Below are 24,702 nucleotides of genomic sequence, written 5' to 3' on the forward strand. Positions count from 1 at the left end.
AAATGCGGATGGATTGTGTATGATTAATTGTCTTAATCAACTTAGCCTACATCGGTCTGGCCACCGTCAACATACTTATAGATCGTCCCCATGATTACTGTATTTGTATTTCAGACACTGGAAATTATTGCCATAATTAGACCACTATGTGGTAAAAAAACAAAACACACTGTGGGGGATTCCCCTGATCACAATCACAGATTGGTTCTTCTAAGGAAGTTTTTTGACATGGGTTTTCTTTTGTTGCAGATTGTCGTGTGTGTCGGATGCGGCGCGGGCGCCAGCGTGCCATGCTGTTCTAGTGTCCGCGATGGTGGGCGTGGGCGTCGCGGAGGGAGGCGGGGGCGGCGGCGGCCCCGGCGACGGCTACTACGGCGAGTACTACCCGCCGGAGCAGTACTACGTGCCGCAGGAGATGTGTCCGCATCCCTCGCAGCATCCTCAGCACGCGCATATGTGCACCGTGCTCCCTGAATATGGTGAGCTACCTTACAACTTATATTCAGGTTTTGTAAAGGTTTAGAGGTTCTACCACCATCTACTACGTTAGGTTGTAGAATCGTGAACTGGAGCTCTCTGATTACTTGCATAGCGAGTAAAAAATCCTAAAGAACCTTGCAAGAGGTGCATGTTAAATTTGCTGTTTCATAAAACTTTCCAGATCTTTTCATTTGAATTGGGTATCAGGCTTGTGGGACCTCTTCCACAAGTCATTCCATAGACGATGCACTCTACTAAATACACTCTAGGGCAAGACATACCAGTTTCAGGACAGGATGGTAAAATCTCTTTGACACATCACCAGAGATTCAATAAAGATGGATATTGGCAAAAAAAGGATTAAGCCACTGAACGGATTTAGACGAAACTCTGTACATAGATAGTTTATAACCAGGAATAGCACAAAGAAAAGTTTTATACCGATTTTTTGTCACCGTGGGATCTTTTTCGATTTCGGTGTAACATCGAGTAAATACTATATTAGTACTACTAACTACTAATTTAGTAGGTACGTACTCTATTAGCTTGTCTTAATATATATGTACATACAATAATATGGAGATATTACCTGCCAATCACCTAATCATTTATAACCTTCATTAAAACATCAACTCAGTCAATTTATTATTGAAGGATCCTGATTAGTTTATTTGAGTAGTAAAACTCACTCGCTAGTTATGCTTGTTATTTTGGATTTAAAGGAACGAAGGTAGGTACCTTGCGTCCAATTAACGACGTTGGCATTCATGACTTGATATTCTCCTATCTTCGCATATATGCAGATTTTTCAAAACATTGTAATTCACAGCGATTGTTTTATTACTGCTAATAATGTTTTACTGCATTGAACCAAATAGTTTTGCGCACGGAATGCGAATTTTATTTTCTACGTTATTTGTTGTAATGATTAGGTACCGGTTAGGTTATATACGAGTTTTTTAATGTTGTATAAATTGTTACTGAATTTTTTTAATGATTAGCTTACACATAACTTTAATGCTTCTGTATATTATCACTCAGCACGTAATTCCTGCATAACGATACCGCTGATGTAAAGTGAATTATTGTCATAAAAAACAATTTCGCAACATTGAAGTGCCTATTAATATTGTTAGTGTATCTTTATTTTGGTTTTACGAAAGTAACATGCATATTTAGATAAATAATTGTGATGTCGAACAAGAAAAATAGGCCGAAATATCTCCGTAATAAGTATTTCTGTTGTTACATTAATGTTGTTTTCTGAAACTGTAATTAGGGTTAGCTAAAAATAGCAGTTCAGCAAACCGCATTCAATTAGTGGTTGTGTCAGAATGTTACTGGGAAAAAACCCTTCTACTGCGACTCGCAAGTCTAAACAAAGAACTTCAAGGCTCTCGTGAGATTCGTAGTGCACCTTATTGCTCAACGCTGTGGTCGCGTTACATCGCGCTCCGAGCCGGTCTTAAACTCTCAACTATGCGGCACATCTCCGCCGCGAGCGGTTTGTGCCGAGTACCGCCGCCTGCCGAGGCAGATGATCCAACAAAGAACGATTTCTACGAACACCCAAAACACGTTCATTCATAACCGCAAAGTTACGGGGTGGAACGGCGGCGTTGATGTCAAAATAAAAGAAAAACAAGCCATCCGTGACGTGGCGCGTCGTCCAGCCCGCCCGACACAGCACGCGAACCTCGCAAACATTATCAGCTGTGTTTATAGTAAATACACATACATAATTACGCCCCGTTATTAACATTTTTATTATAATTAACGTTATCTACTTTAAAATGTAAACAATTAACAAAACCAGTACTTTCATAATATTTAACATGAGTTGTTCGTTGTTTTATTAATTGATCATGGCTCATGGACTTTTGTAATGATGTTTGCTAGATATAATTTAATTACGCTTTTAGTACACATCTGCGGGCTACCTTTTGAGGTGAATAAGTATAAAATATTGAGTTAAATGAATCCAGGAAAAAAGTAGAAATCCCAAAAAAACTGAAGTACTTCACTTATGTAGCTTATAACACTTTTCCAGGTGGCATGCCTGTAGTGACTTCAGGCACGATGATGCCCCCAATGATGCCGCCCGTGCTGGACGAGAGCATGCGGCACTACCTGGTGCATGCGCAGCACCCACACCACGCCGCGCACCACCAGCCGCCACCACACCACCAGCCACACCACCAGCCGCCACCACACCATCAACCGCCACACCATTACGTAAGTATAAGTTAACTAACAGCCATGTTCTAAAATATCTATTTTTCTCCACTTCCCAATTGACGATGAAAAAACAGCATAATGATTTCAGTAGTAGCTCTTATAGACGACATTTAGCTGTGCGACGACCTTGTCAGGCTTTATAGTCTTCAAGAAAAGCATTCAAGAACTACACTGAGCAAAATGTAGTCGTACCCTTTGCTGCCTTTGTCTTCTTTTCAAGGCTTTTTAGAACTTCCCTTCTGTCGTTCACTGTGCGTCGTTCTTGCACACGGCTGTTATTTTTTTTAGATTCTTTCTTACTGTATCTTCTTTGTTCACTGACCATTGTTTACGAATCGCACCACAGTAGGAGGATAAGGCGTTGTTTCTGTCTTAAAATTAGCACATTAAAATAGAGAAAAAAGTTCTTATTTCTTCATACATATAAATGTAGGAACAAATGTTAACAAAGTACGAAAACGCAAATAATGGTATATCTGGAGTAGATACTTTTCGCTGGTTACTTTAGTGAGATCTCTCTCGGAAGACGGACAGTCTATGTGCAGTTCCTTATGTTAGAAAGGTATTAACTTGCACTTGAAAACAAGCCTCGACATACAAGCCGGAACCAACAAAGTAATGTAGAAAAATACTCCAATTATAATGTTGAGTGATCGACTCCTCGCGGACGGGATGGAGGAAAAAATTACAATCAGAGAAAAAAATAATGCTTACAAATTCAGCACATTTACAATGCTGTGCGTTCTTTAAACATTATGTAACATGTGTGGAACTAAGTTAATGTCGATCAGATAACATCATATTGTCTAACTAGGTCTTCTGTATTTACAAGATCCTTGATTTATGTAGTAATTTTTCCAAGGATAGAGGATACTGACTCATATATACACCACATGCGTAACCAGGATCTACGCCGGCACTTTACAGACAATTACCGCGTAATATAAACAGGGTCAGAACAAATAAACAACAGCCGATGTCTATCTGTCTTATTCGCAGTGACTGTCTACCAAATTAATTCAGAAGAATTCCGTTCATTGTGAAGTGATCGGCGTTCGGGATTTCGTGCCTTCCCCTCGTACATATACAGGAGAATATCTAGTGCACCCGTTGCTTGTAATTCTATCATGCAGTCGCAGGTTCTTGTTATCTAATAAAGTTCTTGTTATCCGTTTAATAGTTCCACCTCCATCAGCCAATCGGCGACGAAACAAATTGCTATATGACGTTATACTTGTATATTTCCTATTAGCTTTGCATTCCAACGAACACATGCTTAGAGAAATAAGGTTTTGAAGGATTATATAAATGACCACGTAAATATTAAGGCTCTTGAATTTTTTCAAAGGTATTTCCAATAGTTACCAGTATTTTTATGTATTTCAATAATTTGTAATCCTTCATGTTAAGGTTCGTTCTCAGCTAACCATAGTCAGTTCATTACTCCACCAAGTTTAAATTATTTTTACCATTACTGCTTATAGCTCATTATTAATGATTAGTTAACATCATGAAGAATAGTGAAAATAGGTGCATGCAGTAGGGGCTTGTCTTGCTTATGTCTAAATAGGTATGGATTTTCAACAAACATATGTGTAATATAGAAAAGTTTAATGCGCAAAAGTTAAGTTAACATAAAAGTAAATAATATACGCGAACGCATCTGTAATTCTGGACAGAAATGTATATGTCACTGTCAACGCTTGGCGTAGCGTAGTTGAGTTCGAGGTTTGTTGTGAAATTATTTAGAGCAGTTTACAAACAAACAGCCTTTTATTTACTAGTAAATATTGGTTAAAATGTGAAACACTGTTATGAGTTACTATATTCCGCATAAAAACACAATGTTTCTGTGTGGTTTCGCCTTAACAATGGACAAAATTGCGTATACCGTCTGTGTAAATAACTCTGATGATACATCGATTGTTTCGCTTGTAAACTTAACAGCTAGGTATTTCGCTTTAAATTTGTGCACAGGCGTGTCGAGTTAAACCGACTGTTTTCAGTGAGTAGTTGATTATATAAAGTTGTGTATTATTCAACGGTAATCTAATCTTGGCGACATTATACCGGCGGAGTCGAGTATGATTGTATAGTGAGTGTTATCACGAAAACAGTTGGCGGTTGGCGGTACGTGGCAGTGACGTCTATTAAACCATTCGAAATCACGTAATGTTTAAAATAATTCTAGAAAATGAGTGAATCTGAAAAAAGGAAGACTAGTCTTCATCCAGAAGGGAGTGCACAGGTCAGTTAGCGAAACAGACCTTATTTTAAGTTATTTTATCAATATAAATAGCTTCTAACGCATGTTTTTATATGATATCTATCAATATGTTGTGTTTATCAATAATGTCTATGCCGCTAATTTGTATACTATCATAAAATCAATGTTTTATTACCATATTGGCAGTTTGTGAACAGGAACGCAGATCTTTTTTCAAAAAATGTTTTGTGGTTGTATGTGCTGTCAGCTTCCAGTAATACTTATAGGTTAATTATTTGCAGTTAAAATTTAACCTGATTCAGTTTTATTCTATACTAAACACTTTCATATTCTTTGAGAATATTGTAACCTGTATATTGTTGAATTTCATCAGACTAGACTAGATTTCTAATCTTATAATTTGACATACAAAACTGTAAATCGTTATCCTTGTTGCAGTATAAAAATACTAAACTTATTTTATCAAGGTATTTATTTATTTTTTTCATTACAGGCCCCTACTAATGGTACAGGGGGACCACAACACTACTATGGTACTGGGTACCCGGCCCACTTCCACCACATACCACAACACCACATGCAGCATTCCCCGCCCCCACCTGCAGTCTACCAGAAGGATGAGAGGACCCAACGACAGTACTCCAAGCTTAAACAGAAGCTGGAGCGGAAACAAACTAACAGGAATAATGGTGTTGGTATGTATAATTTTGTTTCTAAGATTCTTGCTGGATTTTTTTAGACTATTACAAAATACTAGTCGGGTTATACATTCATTGATCAATCATTATTTATAAAAGGTTTTGCCTGGAATATATAGGGATGTGAAAATTTGTTTTAGGCCAAAATTTGTATTAAATTAAAATGCCCAAGTCCAGTGGCGAAAATGACTTATCCAATGAAAGTATACATGTTTATTCATTTTTATATTAAACAACTCAATACTTGATGTAAAAATAAATAATAAGTCTTATTCAATTATCATAATTAATTCATTAGTAGATACCAATATTTGTTTTTCTGTTCTACAGCACATTTGAATGCAGAAGCAAATTCAGGTGCCAGTACCCCATCATTATCGCCGCGAAAGGAAGTAAATGGGCGCGCTGGCAGCAGCAGTGGCGTCAGTGGTACTAGCAGTGGCGGCAGCGGTGGTGCCAGCAGTGGCAGCAGCGCGCCGAGCAGTGGGTCGAGCAGTGGGCCCAGTCCGGCCGGGGGAGCCACCAGCGCGGGCACCACTTCCTCAGGAGCATGGTCCGAGGAAGGCGAAGCCTCGTCTGCCGAAGCTTCTGTGCAAGGCGACGGCTCATCTGCCGCAGCCTCTGTGCAGGGCGACAGCGAACAGGCAGATGAAGCACGTCTACAGGCTTTAATTGATGACTTCTCCCTTAAACGTACACCACAGGTAAAATCTTGTGTAACCTACAGCTTATGGAATGTGAATACCTACCTGCCTAAGTTATACCTGTATGTTGGTTTATATTTTATTTGCTTTTATTAGGTTTCCGAAGTGACTCCAACCAGTGCCCTAGTCGTTTGGAATGCGCCATTACCGGACGATGTAGTCGTTCCTGAAGGCGAAATAGTATACGACCTGTTGCTTGCCGATCGTGGTGGTCGATTCAAAGCTATCTACAGTGGCCACAGCCTCAGTTGCCGGTAATTATTATATACCTACTAAAGATTTTTGAATAAAACCTTTGAAATCATTAAAAACACACGTGTTGTTTATCCTTTACACAGTGTGCGTGATCTAAGGCCGGGCACCGAATACCAAGTATGCCTGCAACTCCACCTTGGATCTTTACTGTCGATGCCGAGCTCGTCGTCCACGTTCCGCGCGCCGCCGGCCCCGCCCGACGCCATGGCGGCGCCGCGCGTGACCCAGCGCGCGCGCACGTCGCTGCTGCTGCGCTGGCCCGCCGCCTGCGACAACGGCGCGCGCCTGCTGCACTACGTGCTGGAGATGGACGACGGCGAGGGCTTCGCCGAGATCACTCGACCGCGCACTCGCCAACACACCGTGAACAATCTTCGCCCGCAAACTCGCTACCGGTTTCGCATCGCCGCTGTCAATGAATTAGGACGTGGTGACTGGAGCGAGGAGACCGTCGCTTGGACGACAGGTTCGCCTCCGCCGGCGCCGGCCCCGCCTACACTGTCCACCGCTACAAACGAATCGCTATTGCTGGGCTGGGAGCGTCGCTCCGACGAGGAGTTCACCTTGCAAATGGATGACGCCGCCCGCGGGCATGGATTCCTGCCCGTGTACTCAGGCACCGACCGTTCTTATATGTGTACCGGCTTGCACCGCGCTACTGACTACCGTTTCCGTCTGCGTTGTGAGACGGTCGACGGCCAAGGGCCATGGTCAGTGGAAGTTACATACCGAACGCTGCCTGAGCGACCCGGTCCCCCAGGCCGGCCGACCTCACGCGGTCGTATACATTCACGGGCGTTCCGGCTTCGATGGGACCCGCCTACTGATGATGGTGGTGCAAACGTCGACTGCTACACCTTGGAACTCGACGCTGGCGAAGGATTCCAACCAGCTTACCGTGGCTCTGAAAGAGAGGCGCACTGCGACCGACTTCTGCCCGGCACACCTTATAAGGCACGCGTCTGCTGTTCCAACGAAGCCGGCATCAGCGAGTGGTCCGCCGCCGAGACCGTGACCACGGAGGCGGCGGCCCCCGGCGCCTGCGACCCGCCCGCGCCTGCCGCCGAGCCGCGCGCCACGCTGCAGGCGCTGCGCTGGCGCGCGCCCGACTGCTGCGGCGGCGCGCCCCTCACCGAGTACCGCGTCGACGTCGTGGACGCCGACGGGGCTACACGGGTAGCCTATCAGGGTCTTGACTGCGAATGCATCGTGCGCGAATTGACACCAGGCTGCGAATATCGTGCTACTGTAACAGCTCACAACAAGGTCGGTGCCGGCCCTACCTCGCAAGCTCTAACATTTACGACGGCCGCAGCGCCTCCAGATGCTCCAGATACGCCGTCCGCTGAAGTACAGGGACCTCGTTCCGCTCGCCTCGAGTGGTCGCCGCCGCGGGAAAACGGCGCGCCCGTGCTCGACTACCGTCTAGAAATGAGTGCCACAAACGTCGATGACGCGTTTTCAGAAGTATACCGAGGAGTCGAGACGAGTTACGTGATCGATCGCCTCGTTCCGTTCTCCCCGTACTTCTTCAGGGTGTGCGCCACTAACAGCGCGGGACGCAGCGCGTGGTCGGGTGTTCGCGACGTGTTGACGCCGCGCGCGCCGCCAGCCGCTCCTGCCGGCCTGCGCAGCGAGGCCACGGCCGACAGCCTGCGTCTGACCTGGCGCGTGCCCGCCAGCCACGGCGCGGACGTGCTGCGCTACCGCGTGGAGGTGGGCGACGCCGCCTTCGACACCGACGGACCCACGCCCGAGAGGCTCGTGGAGGGGCTCGCGCCCGACACCGTGTACCGCGTGCGAGTGGCGGCGCTCAACGAGCTGGGACTGGGCGAGTGGTCGGAGGAGGCTCGGGCTGCCACGCGACCTCCGCCGCCCTCGCCACCCACTCTTCGGTGCGTGCAAGCAGCGCACAACTACCTACGACTAGAGTGGCCCGCTGCGGGCGGAGAAGGGGCGCAGTACTGTGTGGAGATGCGCTCATTGGATGCCCGCGACTTCAGACCAGTGTACCGCGGCTCCGCTCGCTCCTGTAAGGTGAAGAAGCTGCGAGAGGCGACTTCATTTGCATTCCGGATACGAGCAAGTGACGAGCGCGGTGGTCGTGGGCCCTGGTCCGAGCCATTAGACGTGGCTACAATCGCCGCTCCGCCGCCTGCCCCGCGGGCGCCCTCCCTACAGCAGCCAGGCCCGCGCGTCGCACTGGCCGCCTGGGATGCGGTCGATGACGCCGAGTACGTGCTGCAATGTGCGCGCGCTAAGGACGCCGTCTACAAGCAGGTCAGTTCACACGCGACTGCATTTCTGCATGTGTTTTGTATAATTGAATGTGTTTTTAAAATAATCTCTGAAATTAAAATAATTATCAATCGATGAATGAGTTAGGTTTAACTTACCTAATACCTAGAATTTGGCTCCAAGAGATAGAAATCATTTAAGTGGTAAACCGTCGTGTCGCCGGAGTAATCATGTGAGATGTGTGCGCAGGTGTACGCGGGCAGCGAGACGCAGTTCACGCTGGAGGAGCTGGAGGCGGGCGCGGAGTACCTGGTGCGGGTGTGCGCGGTGCGGGGCGGGCTGGCGGGCGCGTGGTCGGCGGCGGCGCGGCTGTGCGTGGCGGGCGCGGCGGCGGCCCCGCGCGTGCGGCGGGCGCGGGCGGCGCGCGCGCTGCAGCCGCGCCACGTGGCGCTGCTGATGGCGGCCGCCTTCCTGCTGCTGGCCGTGCTGGTGGCCGTGCTGCTGCAGCGCCTGGTGGAGCCGCGCCCGTGACGCGCGCTGGCGGCGGCGCGGCCGCGCGCGCTCGCCCGCCTGTGACGCGCGCCGCCGCTCTCCGCCGAGCCCTCCGCTCGCGGCCCGACGCCGGCGAGATGTTTCAAATAGATTACGAATATATTACCGGCTTTGCATTTTTTGCATCGATGTGAGGTTGCCATTCAGAGTGTATATTTTTACAGTCGAGCGAGAGAACCTCGCGTTCTATCGTGTCTCCTATGTGTTGTATCTAAACTTTCACAAATTTTCATAATTCTAGTCTATGCTTGTAACTTATTATTTTATTTACTGTATTAGCAAAATATGTGCTTGTTTATAATATATTTGAATATCGAATCGTTATACTTGTTTGGCGGTGATACGACACGAACTTCCGATATTTAGTATTTTCTCTTTGTACGTTTTCCATACATTTGATATTTTTATAAAATTTAATTATCAAACGATCTGTTGCATAACTTTATCAGATTTAATTATAAGAAGTTAGCAAACGAGGTGCTCTATTATTATTAATGTTTTGTTAAGAGGGACGAGGCCCCTCGATCTGCAACGAGTTTCCAGTGTGTGTGCTGTGATCACTTCCTTATGCGAATGAGACTGATTTTACAAGTAAATGCTTTGTTTATAGAGTGAATCAAAATGCTTACTCTTGATGACTAACTGTGTCTGCGCCATTTACATAATAAACACGTTTGTCAGTTGGTCGTGAACAATAAAGTGCGAGTGGGCGCGGCGGCGACGGGGCTGGCAAGGCATTGGCGTACTTTACTTATGTGAATGGTACAGAACCACGACCGCGCTCGCAGCGACCGTGGAACACAGAAACAATCCGATTTTATATACTCCGAATGCTTATTTGATAGTATCGATGTACCTAATTATATTGTATCGTCGATAACTTCATAATATTGTTGTTTTTATTACTGAACATGACCTTTATTGATGACATTATATAATATAGATTAATTTGTTTATAAATTTAGAGATTACGAACTATTGAGATTGTTACCACCCGGTATAAAAGTAAGAACTGGAATTCAATTATAGAAAATTATTTTCCAGATAGGATATTTTGAGAGATGAAATTCCTTTACTGGTGTTTGTTACTTTAATAACATTATTAGGAAAATTGTTAACTGATGTTCATATATAAATATAATTTTAATAAACGAATTTCTTGTAGATAAGCAAAAATGAAATTAAGTATCATTTATATTCAGAATTAGATTAAATAAAGCATTGTACGGGGTTTGAACTTGATGTTTCTTAGTATCATTATTCAGATTTAATGTTGTTTCGTGGAGGTAATGTCGTACATAATAAAATAACATTGAATATTGTCATTGTTACGTAGGCTTCGTATGGTATTCGAGTTAACTTGGCTGCTCGCCGCACACATAGTGCCGCGGCGGCCATGTATGTGTATTTATTTATTATTATTTATGGTTGAAATACAATTACGCACCAATAGGCATAAAATATATCGTAAATATGTAATATTTACTTCTACTGTGATTAGCTTACTCTATTCTTTCTATAATATCCTTATAATTATTATCCGAAACATTCCTAGGGTACGCGTTACTTTTTGGATTCAAAATAACATTTGAATTTGTTAATATTTCTGTATTAGAGAAGAGATTCACTTCGTGCCTATTTCCGTACGGCATAAATGAAGTAGTAAGCTCAGCTTACAATGTTATAAAAATAATTAATTTTCGAAAAATTTTATAATAATGAAGATGTGCAATTAACAATTATTTATTCTTTATGCTTAATATAAATATTTATTTTTTAGAAAATATATCAGAATAGTATCGTTATCAAGTGAAGGAATCGATGTTCCTAAGTGAGTTTTACACTGTTGTACAATACATTGATTGCAAGCTAAATTGTGTACTACGGTCAAGCATTCCAACTTTATTCCACTTGTAAATAGGCCTAATGAATTCTACGACTTTTATAAATGTACATGCTTTAATATGAAATGTAAATAAATCTGATGTTCACGAGCTTCGTGTAAGGGGCATGTTTAGATGCTGAACATGTATGCCAATTGAAATTACTGCATTGTGTTGAGAACTAAACGTTTTAAATTAATGAGATATATGTTTAACGGGGATAACATCTCATATTGTATTTGTGTTTGAGTATGTAACGTATAACGAAAAATGTATATGTTTTAATATAATATTTGATGATGTTATGTATACAATTTATTAAACATGAATATATCAATAAAACTATATTTTGTGTACATTGAAGGTTTAATTTTTTTTTCTACATCCATACAAAACACCACATTATTTAAGATACTTATATTCTATACTACATACTATTTTTATAAATAAAGATGTTTGATTAAGTAATTCTTTTTATTTAATATAATAATTAATTTAGGATGAACATATTAAATGCCACTGTTAAAATAAGACACATTTTTGGTCCTATGAGAAGACTAGAAAGTTTGTACTATGAGTATTGCCACACTTACCGATTGTCTTCAATGCAATATGGAGTGTTTAGGTTGGGGGGAACAGTTGGCAAGATTTCACGTTTTCACTGTAAAGTTCCGTGTAGTTGGTTACGTATGATTTCTCCCTCGTAGATATGTGGTCGATACACCCTTTGAAGTTGTAAGGGAATATTTTCTTGGCTATAGCATGCTCCTGTTCTGTTATACCGCCTGTAAAAAAGTGAATACAGACGTAACATTTCTTTAAGGGAACAAGCTTCTAAATTATTGATAAATAATTGGAACTAACGACCTGACTATGTTAATGAGTGTCTTTTTTTACAAGATAATTGAAATGGCACATATATAATGAAGATGATCTTTAAATACGTCACATCACATTCACTTGCCACTACCATACATACAATTTTCGATTCGATCTTCATTGAGTTTTTTCATGGAGAAATGTTACCGACATAATATTTAGGACTAGACTGATTAAGTGTAGATTTACATGGTAGTAGAAATTGAATAAAGGTAAGTTTACTTAGTAGGTAAACATAGACAGGCCCGATCGGAGACATTGAAATGGTTTCCGTGGCGTGTTTAATATGACTCACCAATAAACACGTCGATTTCCTCATAATCAGTTCCCTGTACTAAGCCAGGTTCTTCAGCATACACCAATGTCCTGTCGACTGTGAGCGTTATATTTTGCGAGTCCATCTTCAACTCTAGCGTATGCCATTCAGCATCAGTTAGGAAGCCGGCATGAGGGAGCAGTCTCGCTAAAGTTCTAGACGGTTCTGTTCTTGTCACGTCGTTGTTGCGATGGAAGGACCAGACGAGGCGCAGGTACCCGTTCTCCAGTCCCAAGCCAATGTAATCGGCATCCTAAGAATAAAATAATAGTGGTAGGTCTTGTATGAAGTGGGATTAAAATGGAGGTGTGAAGTTGCAATAGTAAAAGTCGTCAGTTTTGCAATATACTATCAAGAAAATGTTCACCCAAATTGAAGGCTTTTACGAGAGTAATTCTCTTTCCAACTGATCAGCCTTATGATGTGGCATCTAATAGACATTTTCAACCGACTTAAAAAAAGAGGATCTCAATTCGTCTGTATATTTTTATGTTACCGTGGTTACCTCAGAATTTCAGATTAGATGTAGGTACTGATTTTGTAGTTTTTCTTTTTTCATTTATCTTGCAATCGCTGACATTTGGACTCACCAAAATTTCTTTAACACTGGCTCAGTATATTTTATTTGAAAACAGTTGGATGACCTAGTTGTCATAAAAACAACATTCTAGTTACTTACCATAAGAATCCACATTAATAGTCCGTTGGGTTCAGGCGTAGTGAAGTTGAGAGTCATATAGTTGGGCTTAGCTAGGGATGGCGCTACACGTTGATGGTTTGTGTGAGTCGATGCGGCGCGACGACCCAAAGACACCAGCGATGTGCCATCAAACTGAGGAATTGTTACGTTGATTTCTGTAACAAAACAATTTAATTATTTGTACATAAGATTTCTCCGAAATAGTTTAAAGAATAAATCCAATTACTGCTTTTGGCTTCACATTTTTCCTTATTGAACTTTTTCTAGTTCTGGCGATCTACTTATGCGTAAATAGATCGGAGATTTTATTCCATTGGTACCTACGTGGTACTTGGCGTTGGCACCCTTTTGCAGCAGAGGTCCCAAATGGGTCCGATTAGCCATTTCGATTATAATCCATTATAAGGAACATTAATTCCTTAGACAGCTATAACTGTACCTACATATTTAAATGACTGAAGGGAACCACATGTACCATGGATACGAAAACAAGAGTTTACTTACTGGTATCGCAGAAGAGTCCAGCGTAGCCAGCCGCGCAGACACAGCTGTCCCGGCGACAGCGGCCCCCGGGCGGGCGGCAGACGCGGCTGCAGGGCGCGTAGCGGCGGCAGCGCGGCCCCGCGGCGCAGGCGCAGCGCGCTCGCCCGCCCTCCACCACGCACGCGCCGCCGCACGCCTCCTCCCCGCACGCCGTGCCGTCGCAGTCCGCTACGTTGCGACCCTCTAGGGTAGGGGGAGATGGTAGTTAGGACACGGTCAATGAGAAAAGTTGTTGGTGTAGCAGAAATTTAAGTGGAAGATCATGGTTTGGACACGGTGAATGAGAAAAGTTCAGAAATATTTAAATGTGCTTTTGAAAAATTCTACTTCCTAGTAGTTATTATTTATGATGTATTTCATAAATACTGATGACTAATATTGAATAAGTCAAGCGACTTCGAGCAATCTCTTGTGATTACTTTGCTTATTCCATATGGGATTCGACCATGCAATACGCTGCCATTTCCTCTGCTAGTAAAAAGCTTTTGGTATTGGATCCTACGAATATGAAGAGCATCTTTGTGGTCGGTAGTCATATGATTAGTTTAGACAGTTTCAAATCAAAACTACTACCTACCGTAACCTACTTATGTACGCTATTAGGCAAAGAGGAGTTATTTTTGTCATGATTTAAAAACAAAATAGTAATGAAAGATTTTACCTTGAATATTTTGTGGTTCCAAAGGCAGTAGGACATTGTTGACATGCAAGTTTTTTATACATCCGGTGAAAGGTGCTGGAGGTCCAGACATCGCGTCGAATGGCAAGGAGGACAAATCTTTAGCTCCCCCTGAAAATATTAAAATAATTTAACTGCACTTTAAAAATATTCAGAAAGCTAATTGGAATCAAATGAGTATTATTTGAAGCAAGTGAGAGGTCGAAAACCAACGTCAGGTCAACTTACCCAGAAGTATGGAAGCATTTCCTGCCGTATGAGGATAAGCATGGGCCAGCATGGCTTCAGTACTGAGAGCGCCATCCACCCACACATAGAGACGGCTGCCGTAGCGGCCAGCCTTCACGCTGTGCCACTGCGACATAGATACCACGACACCACTGCGGACTAACGAAGTTACTCCTGATAGTCGATCTGGAAAACATGCAAACGGATAAATAAACTTTTTTAAATTATTTTGTTAAGTATTAGAGGTTGGTGGTCAGCTGTACTTTATTTTTCTTAGCCCTGGTAGGATAGCCCGTCTTGGATGTCGCTTGTCCATGATATTCTGTAGGTCTTCAGTGAGAAAAAAAAATCTTATCGTAGTGATAATTATAGTCAAATGATTGTAGCCCGATTACTTTTAAAAGCCCGTAGAGATAGTCATTGATAGCGCAGCTCTTTAGCTTAAGCTTCGATTTAATTAAAAGGTTTTGCATATGAAGCTAAAATATTTATTACTAGGCATAAACAAAAAATGTTTTGAGGAAATACCTGTCCATCGATATTCCAACAAGCCTCCTTGTAGTGACAGAGCGGTATAGAAATGTGGAGTCTCCACAAAGACCAGCAGGCCTCGTTCCTTCCCCGGTTTGACTTCTGCTTCCAAGGAGAGGCTGACGCTTGATATGGAGCAAGGGTGCAGCTTCAAGTACGATCGGATGCCGGTGAACAGGACATCAGTGGGGATCAAGTCTGTGAGAGGGACATAGATTCTGGTAAAACTGCAAAGTAAATATTCTTCTTTTTATTTCGGTATTTCCTTTGGAAATTTCTTCCAGATCAGTTTTTGTGACTTCTTATAAGATTTAGAATATCGAAATTAGTAACATTTTCTTTGTATATTTCAGTCGTTCACCGCAATTTCACAAACGTTTATTCTTGATAAAATTTTCAAATTTTAAATCGTTTAGGAACGATGTGACAAGTCATCTTACCTTGTTCACAGTATATTCCAGTTTTCCCATAGGGACAGTCGCACTGCGTGTTACTGTCGGCCGTGATGACGCACTGTCCTTGGCATTTAGAGTGAGTTCGGTCGCAAGGGTTGTGGCTACTGGAGCAAGTAGCTCCGAACCAGCCCTCGTTGCAAATACAGCTAGAAGCATAACAATGTTTTGTTATTGGATGATAATTTATGCGACAATGTTAAAATATTTGTCAAATCTATTAAAAGCAATTATTAACATAATTTTCTGATGACTATTTAATAACTTCTAACGTCTTTAGACAATCAAACATAAAATAGCTCGAGAAGTTGTGTAGCCGAGGTGATTTATCACAGAAGTTATTTATGTTTCACTGACGACACGCATTAATAATTTGGCTTGCGTGTGAAAGTTTCCACCTTAAAACTTTATTTGAAATCGCAAGTTGATGAGACTAAGTTGAGGTTTGAGTTCTTATCTTTGGTTCTGGCCTTACTTAGGGAACTTTTTCCCAATTGAAGGTCTGACTCACCCATAAGTAGCAGGCGAGTGTAGACACACTCCTCGAGGCGCATTACAGGACTTGGCAGTACACTGGGCCACCCCACACTGGCCGACGCCTCTCCCGCCGGCAGCACGAGCGCCGGCGCCCACCGCCTGGCCGCCCACCTCCCACACGCAGCCGCGCCAGCCGCTGTGCAGCGGCAAGTCATGGGGAAGCTCAGAGAACTCGAACGATGGATGACCCCCTGGGTTCAATTAAAGATGATGGTATGTTCTTAGTATGTATGTGGATTGTTTGAAAGGATACTAGCGTGTTGATGAGTATCGTAACGTTACAGGCTGTCGTACTTCAAAGGAACACAGACCATGCGAGGGTGGTAAAAGGAAAATGTGTCTTGTCCGGTAGTTGGTGGGTATATATAGCAGCAGTTGCGGAAATCAAAAAGTTTTCCGTGAGAAAGTGGGCAGGTTATTTACTTATTTGTGAACCAATCGCTTGCAATAATTAGCAATGGACCTTATAAGACAACAATTCCTGTTTCCAAGCAAGCTGAAATATTTTTTTTACACATTAGTCATTTAGCTCCTTACATTTCACACAAGTGTCGTCTTACGTTATGAAGTATTTGTTATGTTTCAGCAATGTTTTCCTTACCAATGAAAATATACGGAAGTAGAGTCATCTTGGTGCTGTGAGCGGGGGCATTTCCTGATACATTATGTCTGCCGTCCACGCTGAGGCCGGCGGACCGTCCGCGGCGCCACACGCGCACCGCGTGCCCGCCACGACGCGGACTCAGAGCACGAGACGTGAACACACGACGAGGGCCTATGTTAAAGAACATTTTTTTCTGAAACATCCTGTACTTAAGCCTATCCAAAGATCCTAGTCACCATACGGTGAATTTTAAATATGTGCCTGAATTTTAGAAAGCTTTTGCGCGTTTTGCCCAACCGGTTCTCAAATTTGTCAATCAATAATCAAATTGCTCTCTTCTAAAAGACGTCGGGCATTTACGTCATGACTAATCAGGCTGTGAGATTTTTGCCATTCATGGAGTAGGGTAAGTAGTGGCTACATACTTTTCTTTATCAACACAAATAAAGTGTGAGGTAAGAAAATTCCTACATAAATTATTTAATAACAAAGGTTCTGAGACCTGACTTCTTCAACTGAATGGAATCTTACTAATAATCTTAGTATCTATTTCTAAGTTAGTTACTGCATCGACACCAGTAACGATTTTACGATGCGACATTAAAACGCGCATAGTTTATTAAATTCATCGACTTGCACAATTACATTGGCTAACCGCCAATTCTTTTGTGTTTCTAACTCTGAGTCACAAACTAAGTCCCTGACAAAAAAGTTCGGTCTTACCGCTTCCCATGTTCCAAGTTAGCATTACATATCCCTTGACAAAGGTCAAGGCTAGGTGTTGGCTCCTAGAGTCGTGTCTTCCACTTTGGCCTATAAATGCTAAAAGTGCAATTTGATCCATGTCGGTAGTCTGGAAGCGCAGTCGCAGATCGAAACGATCGGAGTTCATGGCCGCCGAGGATAAAGCGTACATTATGTAGGAGGACACTCCAGTGCTGATAGGTGCTAAGGATGGACGGGTTATTTCTACATCTGAAATTAAAAATTAAAATTTTACGTTTTTTTACCCTTTTTTAATGTTCTAAGATAAAACGATTTATTACGTGGTACGGGTGTTGGTAGGTTTTTAGAAGTTATTGTTACAATACAATACAAATCCACTTTATTGCACATCAAAAGAAAACATTTGATACAGTAAATAACATGTAAAATGTACAAATTGGCGGTGTTATCGCTACTCGGCGATCTCTTGCACAGAAACATTGTATGGAGTGGAATGATCCGAAATCAAAAAGGTAGTTGATGCACATATTGTTCTTAATGTTGTTCTTATATTGGTAATAATAACACTCACTATATTCGCAGAAAATGCCGTGTTTCCCATACGGGCAGAGGCAGAGGAACCCGCTGCCGGGGTGACGCACGCAGCTCCCACCAGACTGGCACGGATTGTTCTCACACACGGACTCGTTACAATGCTCTCCCAGCCAGCTAGAAAAAAACTAGGGTTGAGCGTGCTTGTGCTGTACATGTCAAGTATGCCTTATATATGACTTGCAGGACTATTTTATTATGAGTCTACTCTGAAAGCGCTGTGAAAAATAGCACTTCTGGCGCAGTCAAGCAAATATAATTGCCAGTTCTGTTCCTGGAACTTGGCTCTACAAGCTGCTGCGTGTCTAGATTTTGACAGCTACACATTCAGCTATAGGTTGCAAGTCTTGCAACTTAGGTAGGTACATAAAGCTCTGCCTGCTTTATAAAAAGTTTTGGTAAGTAACTTTAATAGTAGGTTCTTTACATCTTATTCTAGCAGAATCGTAAAAGTTCATAGTATTCATATTTTCATCTTACCCGTTAGCACAAGAGCAAATGTATCCGTTATCGTGATGGTCACTGCAGGAGCCGCCGTTAAGACAGGGCGCAGATAGACATGACAGGGACAAACACTCCGTCACTTCGCCAGCGTCGATCGCATCACTAAAGATCTCGCGTTTCTCACCATTTACCTTGAACAACAATAATTGCGTACAGGATCTAGTGACAGGATCAAATGGATAATTTAAAATAAATGTGCCAGCTGATCAAATTGCCAAATTGATCTGGCTTTTTAATATTAATTTTAAGCTTGAAAAGTCTGACAACCAGTGTAACTAAGGGGTATCGTGTTGCACAGGTAACTGGGTTGAGGAGGTGAGATAGGCAGCCGCTCTTTGTAAAATACTGGTACTTAGCTGAATCCGGTTAGCCTGGAAGCCGATCGCAACATAGTTGGGAAAAAGGCTAGGCTGATGATGATAATCTGGCTTTTTAATAAGTCGGCCTTAGCCGTGTGACATCGATAATTTTAACGACCAGCGTCAGAGCTTAACATTTTCTGAATATTTCGAAATGAATAATTAAGGTTCATACAATTAAATCTGTAATGCATCCAATAAATGGTTTGTGCTCATCTTCTTTGCCATTTCTGGAGTTCCCCAATCGCAGGGTGGAGTTGTGATCGAGGGAAGTAATGTTGGCTACTTGCCCACCACTCATAGCCACTGTGTCATTCAGACGAAGTGTCGCATTGCAATGTTGCTCTTTCTGGTATAAGTCTAATCTGAAAGGAGATTGACAGATTTGAAATTCTAGCACTAGACTGTACACTAGCAAAGTTGGGATAAAGCTAGGATGATGATGATTCTATGTTGTAGATGTTATTAGAGTATTGGAGGGTAGATTTGTGAATAATACTTACCTTGTCTCAATTTTCATGGGGTATCCCTTATTGACGAAAGTTTTTAATTCGCTCAAAAGCATCGTTTGATATCCACATGAAAATTTAAACTTCAACAGTCCAGAGTTCATGTAGAGTTGCATATAAACTCCTTTAGCAATATCCACGTGCATTATTTCACCGTCAGTTATCAACGTTTTAGCATTAAATGCTATGTCGATAGACGAAGCATTCTTTAGTTTATGTGATATGAAGGAGTTGCCTCCGAAAGCTGCTGATGTTATTAATATTTTTTCTTCGCAAAATCTTCCTGCGTAGTTGAAGTTGCAGTGGCACTAAAATAGAAACGTAAGCAATGTTTAATACATAACTTTTTGCCTGAAAATTCTAACTGGAAAGTCCTCTTACCCGAATACCGTGAGGGGTGTTAATACAGCTTCCGTGGTCATTACACAAATTATCAGTACATTCTGATGACACAGTTGTGTACACATGGGTATGGTCTGTGTCAAATCCACTGGTTAATTCCGTTCCTTCAGTAGTTGACGAATATCCCACTGGAGAATCAGTAATCGGATGATCGGTGGGAATGTCAGTGAACATTTTATCAGTGCTAACATCGACTTTAGGTGTACTCGTCATGTCTGGTATAACTTCAGGTGTAGTTCCAGATGTAGTTATAGTAGATTCTTCTATCGTTTCTTTGGTAGGGAAAATTGTTGGGGGATAAAATTTCGTAGTTTCCGTAGACGTTGTTGGGAAGTCTACTTCAGTAGACGTTGGCAGTCTAGTAAAAGTACCATTACAAGTCCCTTGACACTCAGTGGTTGCGTCAGTTTTAGCGTTATCTGATTCAATTGTTGGTCTCGTTTCTTCATGTTCAGTTGGTTGTGATACTTCAGCTTTACTCGTTGTAGATTCACTAGTGGCTGTCCCTTCACTAGATATAGTTATATCAGTTATATCTGTTTCCTTAACTGTAGTTTCTTCTGTTGCTATTGTAGTTCCAGGCTCTAAATCAGTACTAGTGGCAGTTGTCGGAACTAATTCTCCTTCAGTAGTTACAATTGTAGTTGTTTCATTAAAAGAAACATATGTTACAGATGTCGATATTTCTGTAAAAGGTTTCGCTGACGTAGTTTCTTCTATCAGAGTTGTCAGAACGGACTGAGTGGAACTAGTTTGAGGCGTTGGACTGACGTATTCACAGTCGTAAGATTCATCATCGAGGATGAGGCATTCGCACAAAGGTCCGGTGAGTTTTGGAGGACAGGAGCAAGTGAAATTATCAACACCATCAATACATGTGCCACCATTCATACATCTGTAACCAATCATTTTATTATAGCATTTATTTTTTTATTCATTAAAGTAAATGTGTTTCTTTTGCGTTACCTGGGCCCTAGTAAACATTCATCGTATTGCAACTCGCACCTCTCCCCATGGAAGTCAGGCACACAATAACATACTCTTGCGCCATCTTCTACGACGCATAATGCATTGTTGCTACATGAATTTTCATCGCAGAATTCTATTTCAACTTCACAACTTTTTCCAGTGAAACCTAAAAATATATTAGTTATGATTTATTTATTTATTGACACTTTTAACTATAATCCCAGTTATTAAACTATAAGATTGAATCCGTTACCAAATGCGCAAGCGCACATGTAGTCCGCGTGCACATCGATGCATACGCCGCCATTCTGACATGGATTTGATTCACATTCGTCAATCTGGTCTTCACATTTTGGTCCGGCCCAACCTTATTTAGAAGCATTATCAATAAACATTTACTGTCAAAAGAACATCTTAGTTTAAATTGAACAATTGTCGTCAGTTCTTTAGATAACAACACAAAATTTGAAATTGAATTACAGAATATTGAAACGACACGTACCTAATTCTAATGCAAAGGATGTTTTAAAATTTACAATCGCGTGATACAATGCACTAAGTGGCTGTGAGGAATTGTATCGGAAACCACTTACCGGGCATGCATCTGCAATAGAATTTAAACCCTGGCCCCTCAATACATTGACCTCCGTTATAACAGCGGACTTCTTCGGTAGAGTTGCAGACGGCTTCGTCCATCTCACAATGTTCTCCTGAGAAGCCTGGGATACAGGAGCAGAGGTAGCCGTTGTTCATGTCTATGCAGGTGCCGTTGTTGAGGCAAGGATTCGATTCGCATTCATTGTAGTTTGTCTCACAGTAGTCGCCTATAGGAATTTATCGTAATTATAGCATAAGCCGCAATTCGCATGTACACTTAAATTTACTCATTTAATTTTTTTTCTTATATATATGCATTTTAGGTCTCATTATTGTCAGAAGGCCTCAATGAAGGTGAGGCTGGAGAGGCATGCCATGGTAATTTAATGTATGTAAAATGGATGGCACGACGATTGGATCTCAATAACATTGGCCCGGGAAAGGAGAAAAAGAACCAGGCAGAGGACAAGAAATTATGATAATGCGGATGAATTATTAAGAAAGGTACATTCATTATTTATTTTGACATATGGGCCGCGCTTGAAGCGTGTACATAAAGGTTCTACCTACGTTAAGTAAGTTGTTTCATTAATATAAAATGAGTCTATTCCGTAATCTATACAAGTCATCAAACTAATAATGTTTGTATTATGGATGTCGGAACTAAGGACAACAACCTTCGAGACTTCGATCATAAAATATTGTGTTTGAGCCAGACTAATAAATATAAATTGAATGTTTCAAAAAAAGGAGTTCTTATGTATTTTCTTAAAAAATGAATTCAGTTTCATAGCATCACGAATGTCTGTAAATATTAGATAGGTAATTACTTATAAGAATGCAGGAATATATTTTTAACAGAAATGCAGCTGTTTTATTAACCCTGACTTTGAAGGTAAGACAGAATTGCTGCCGACTAAGTTAGTCATTAGGTGCATGTCTAACTTAGTCTTACTTATTGGGTAGGTATAGACTTATATTTAGGCTAATGCAGCCATGTACATTGCACCTAAATGTAATATACATTCCGTCTAGGTAGTTTTGTGGGACATTCAATATTTTGACATGTACCTTATTGACCAATAAATAAATACTTATAATAATATAGGTTGCTGACTTAGGCAATTTATATTCATACAACAATAAGGGAAAGTTTAATTTCGTAAAGAATTAATATTCGTGCATTATAAAGCAGGTAGGCCGCACAACTTCACAAACAATTCCTTAGCTACAAACGATCACCGCTTTGTTATTAAACTGACGTTTTGATAGCTAGTCGATATCCAATTACTACCTTTTGAAGACAAACAAACATTACTTATTCAGCATGTTCTGTTGAATACTTACTTAGGATATTTGGTGGAAAAAATTGTACGCTTTAGATTTGATATAATAACAAGTTCTAAGGGATCCTTAATATTTACAATAGAAAAGTAGTAATCTGAGACACCATTATCTCATAGGGTATTAAAAAAAATTGTCCGTAAGGAAACGAATCAAAGACAGTGAATGGTACCTATAGAGCTGGAAACTAATATATAACGTCACTTATCAGTAATAAGTTAATAAATGACACACGAGATTTAAAGTTACGATACGAATAGGAATCACGGGATTCACATATTTTTTGGAAGTCTATCTAATATACTTCATTGTTGTTGTTGATTATTTTTTTGGTCAAATATCCAATTTTTTTTATTACAGGACTCACGCTTAGGTAAATAGGTACTCGTTATCAACTCACACTTATGCAGCTTATTCCAATAGCAAACTACATTTTTTTAGGGAGGAAGAGTGACGTTGCTCTACGTAGTCTTTCACGTTTCTAAAACTACAACAGTCTTAGTGAAGGGCTAGGCAAATAGGCTTTCCGTGTTACTTACCAATAAATCCATCAGGGCACGAGCAGTTGTAGGAAGCTATACCATCGATACAAGTTCCTCCATTTTGGCACGGGCTCGACCAACATTCATCCCAGTTAGTTTGACACTGCACCCCAGTGTATCCGTCCACGCAATAACATGCGTATGTACTGTAAAAATATACTTAATAAAGCCCTTCTGAATCAGTATTTAGTCTCTCAGTTTTTCTAGGACTTAGTCTACAAATTAGTAAGTGATAAATAAAAGTATAACTGTGTGTATGTAAGTACTGTGTTTCAAAATACAAGAAAGTCGTTTTAAAGAGACTCATTTAATCTTTATAAAAGTGATATTTCAGTAAATAATTAAAAAAAAACACTCAGCTCAGTTATATTTTTCTAAGACCATAAATATTTACACGTGCGGGTTCATGCACGGTGAAGCTGTCATTATAATTAATATAGTTCTTAGATACTTACGTGTTGACGTCATCTATACATATACCATGTAAGCAAGGGCTACTGAGGCAAGATATCCCCGCGGTCACCACCTTGGCTGCTGCTAGCAACCACAAAACTGTTTGTAACACACTCCTAATCCTCCTAACAGCCATCATTAAGAGGAATTAATCAAACTGTTATCAAAGTGTACATGTTTCTAAGTGACCGATTTAAAAATAAAAATTGAGTTCATTGACACAACTTCCTAGAGCACAAAGTTTTAAAAGAAGTTCCTTAAATAATTTTATGGCAGTTTAATTTTTAGAATATACATTTCACATAAAAATTAACAGTAAGCCCTGCCACAAACGTGTCTAAACTGGTATTTATCTTTCATAGATCACATTCGGGAGTAGTTCCTAACAAAAGATCGCACGCTCTACAGTGCACACTGGCGTCAGAACTGGGTCTCCTGAGCGAGGTGTGGTTTACCGCCACGGCTCGTTGCCATAGAAACTGATAAACATACAATAGACCACTTCTGTGACATACGATTATTGACAAAATTTCGACACCATGGCCTAAACACGCTTTTATGTAAATTAGGCCATGGTGTAAAGTAAACCATATTTCGATTTAAATGACAATTTTTTAGTTAAAACTCGTCATTTTTCGACAATAGACATTTTCCCTACGATTAAGTAAAAGATAAACAGCATAATAATCGGATGTTATTGTAACAGCGAAATTAAATCAAAATCCTATTCAATAAACAAGGATCCTCACTTGACAAATTGTATGATTGGTGTTGATTTATAGTATGTCAATAATTTTATCTCAAAACCCCAAATGGATAATCCATTTAAATTTTGGCGCCTAAATTGTTCAAGCAGTTTGACAAATTGAGTCACAGAGCATTCCATATTTCAACCAATGAAATAGCGACGTCTAATCATATGCTCTCAGCTGTTGTGTTGACCAATAACTGTCGAAGTTGTA

At 41.2% G+C, this 24,702-nt stretch overlaps 3 protein-coding genes across 7 annotated transcripts in view; 1 reads left to right on the forward strand and 2 right to left on the reverse strand.

Annotated features, from left to right (window-relative positions):
- The window catches only part of LOC113501482 (fibronectin type-III domain-containing protein 3a), a 51,803-nt gene extending 42,407 nt beyond the window's left edge, over positions 1 to 9,396 (forward strand). For 4 of the 5 annotated variants that reach the window (XM_026882645.1, XM_026882646.1, XM_026882648.1 and 1 more), the window contains 7 exons: positions 250 to 479; positions 2,531 to 2,715; positions 5,439 to 5,640; positions 5,974 to 6,347; positions 6,444 to 6,601; positions 6,686 to 8,882; positions 9,090 to 9,396. In XM_026882645.1, the coding sequence (XP_026738446.1) occupies positions 250 to 479; positions 2,531 to 2,715; positions 5,439 to 5,640; positions 5,974 to 6,347; positions 6,444 to 6,601; positions 6,686 to 8,882; positions 9,090 to 9,371 (3,628 nt within the window). In that variant the 3' untranslated portion in view covers positions 9,372 to 9,396. Of the gene's footprint in view, positions 1 to 249; positions 480 to 2,530; positions 2,716 to 2,753; positions 4,967 to 5,438; positions 5,641 to 5,973; positions 6,348 to 6,443; positions 6,602 to 6,685; positions 8,883 to 9,089 lie in introns of those variants that run through there. The other variant, XM_026882649.1, reaches the window with a different exon arrangement.
- A 1,992-nt stretch (positions 9,397 to 11,388) lies between these two features.
- Positions 11,389 to 14,249, reverse strand: LOC113501393 (protein eyes shut-like). Its single transcript, XM_026882523.1, has 5 exons — positions 14,216 to 14,249; positions 13,675 to 13,896; positions 13,150 to 13,325; positions 12,450 to 12,723; positions 11,389 to 12,060 (listed from the first exon to the last, which is right to left on the reverse strand). The coding sequence occupies exons 1-5, from the start codon at positions 14,247 to 14,249 to the stop codon at positions 11,897 to 11,899; spliced, it is 870 nt and encodes a 289-aa protein (XP_026738324.1). The 3' UTR covers positions 11,389 to 11,896.
- LOC113501355 (protein eyes shut-like) lies at positions 14,221 to 24,569 on the reverse strand. The gene is made up of 17 exons (XM_026882488.1): positions 23,743 to 24,569; positions 23,285 to 23,433; positions 21,398 to 21,628; positions 21,058 to 21,171; positions 20,802 to 20,970; positions 19,815 to 20,730; positions 19,428 to 19,741; positions 19,100 to 19,289; positions 18,542 to 18,696; positions 18,042 to 18,178; positions 17,468 to 17,719; positions 16,742 to 16,915; positions 16,115 to 16,331; positions 15,592 to 15,752; positions 15,149 to 15,349; positions 14,621 to 14,806; positions 14,221 to 14,503 (listed from the first exon to the last, which is right to left on the reverse strand). The coding sequence occupies exons 1-17, from the start codon at positions 23,877 to 23,879 to the stop codon at positions 14,337 to 14,339; spliced, it is 3,870 nt and encodes a 1,289-aa protein (XP_026738289.1). The 5' UTR covers positions 23,880 to 24,569; the 3' UTR covers positions 14,221 to 14,336.
- Positions 24,570 to 24,702: the final 133 nt, after the last annotated feature.

This window comes from Trichoplusia ni, chromosome 15 (assembly GCF_003590095.1).
Source record: "Trichoplusia ni isolate ovarian cell line Hi5 chromosome 15, tn1, whole genome shotgun sequence".
NCBI classification, from domain to species: Eukaryota; Metazoa; Arthropoda; class Insecta; order Lepidoptera; family Noctuidae; genus Trichoplusia; species Trichoplusia ni.

Coding starts and splice junctions, on each gene's coding strand:
- LOC113501393 (XM_026882523.1), bottom strand. CDS start 14,249: ATGACTACCGACCACAAAGATGCTCTTCATATTC. Junction 13,326..13,674: donor TGGACTCTTCTGCGATACCA/GTAAGTAAACTC, acceptor GTTTTGTTACAG/AAATCAACGTAACAATTCCT. Junction 12,724..13,149: donor TATTAATGTGGATTCTTATG/GTAAGTAACTAG, acceptor TTTTATTCTTAG/GATGCCGATTACATTGGCTT.
- LOC113501355 (XM_026882488.1), bottom strand. CDS start 23,879: ATGATGGCTGTTAGGAGGATTAGGAGTGTGTTACAAACAGTTTTGTGG. Junction 18,697..19,099: donor GATGCATTACAGATTTAATT/GTATGAACCTTA, acceptor TTGTTGTTCAAG/GTAAATGGTGAGAAACGCGA. Junction 18,179..18,541: donor ATTTGCTCTTGTGCTAACGG/GTAAGATGAAAA, acceptor GTTTTTTTCTAG/CTGGCTGGGAGAGCATTGTA.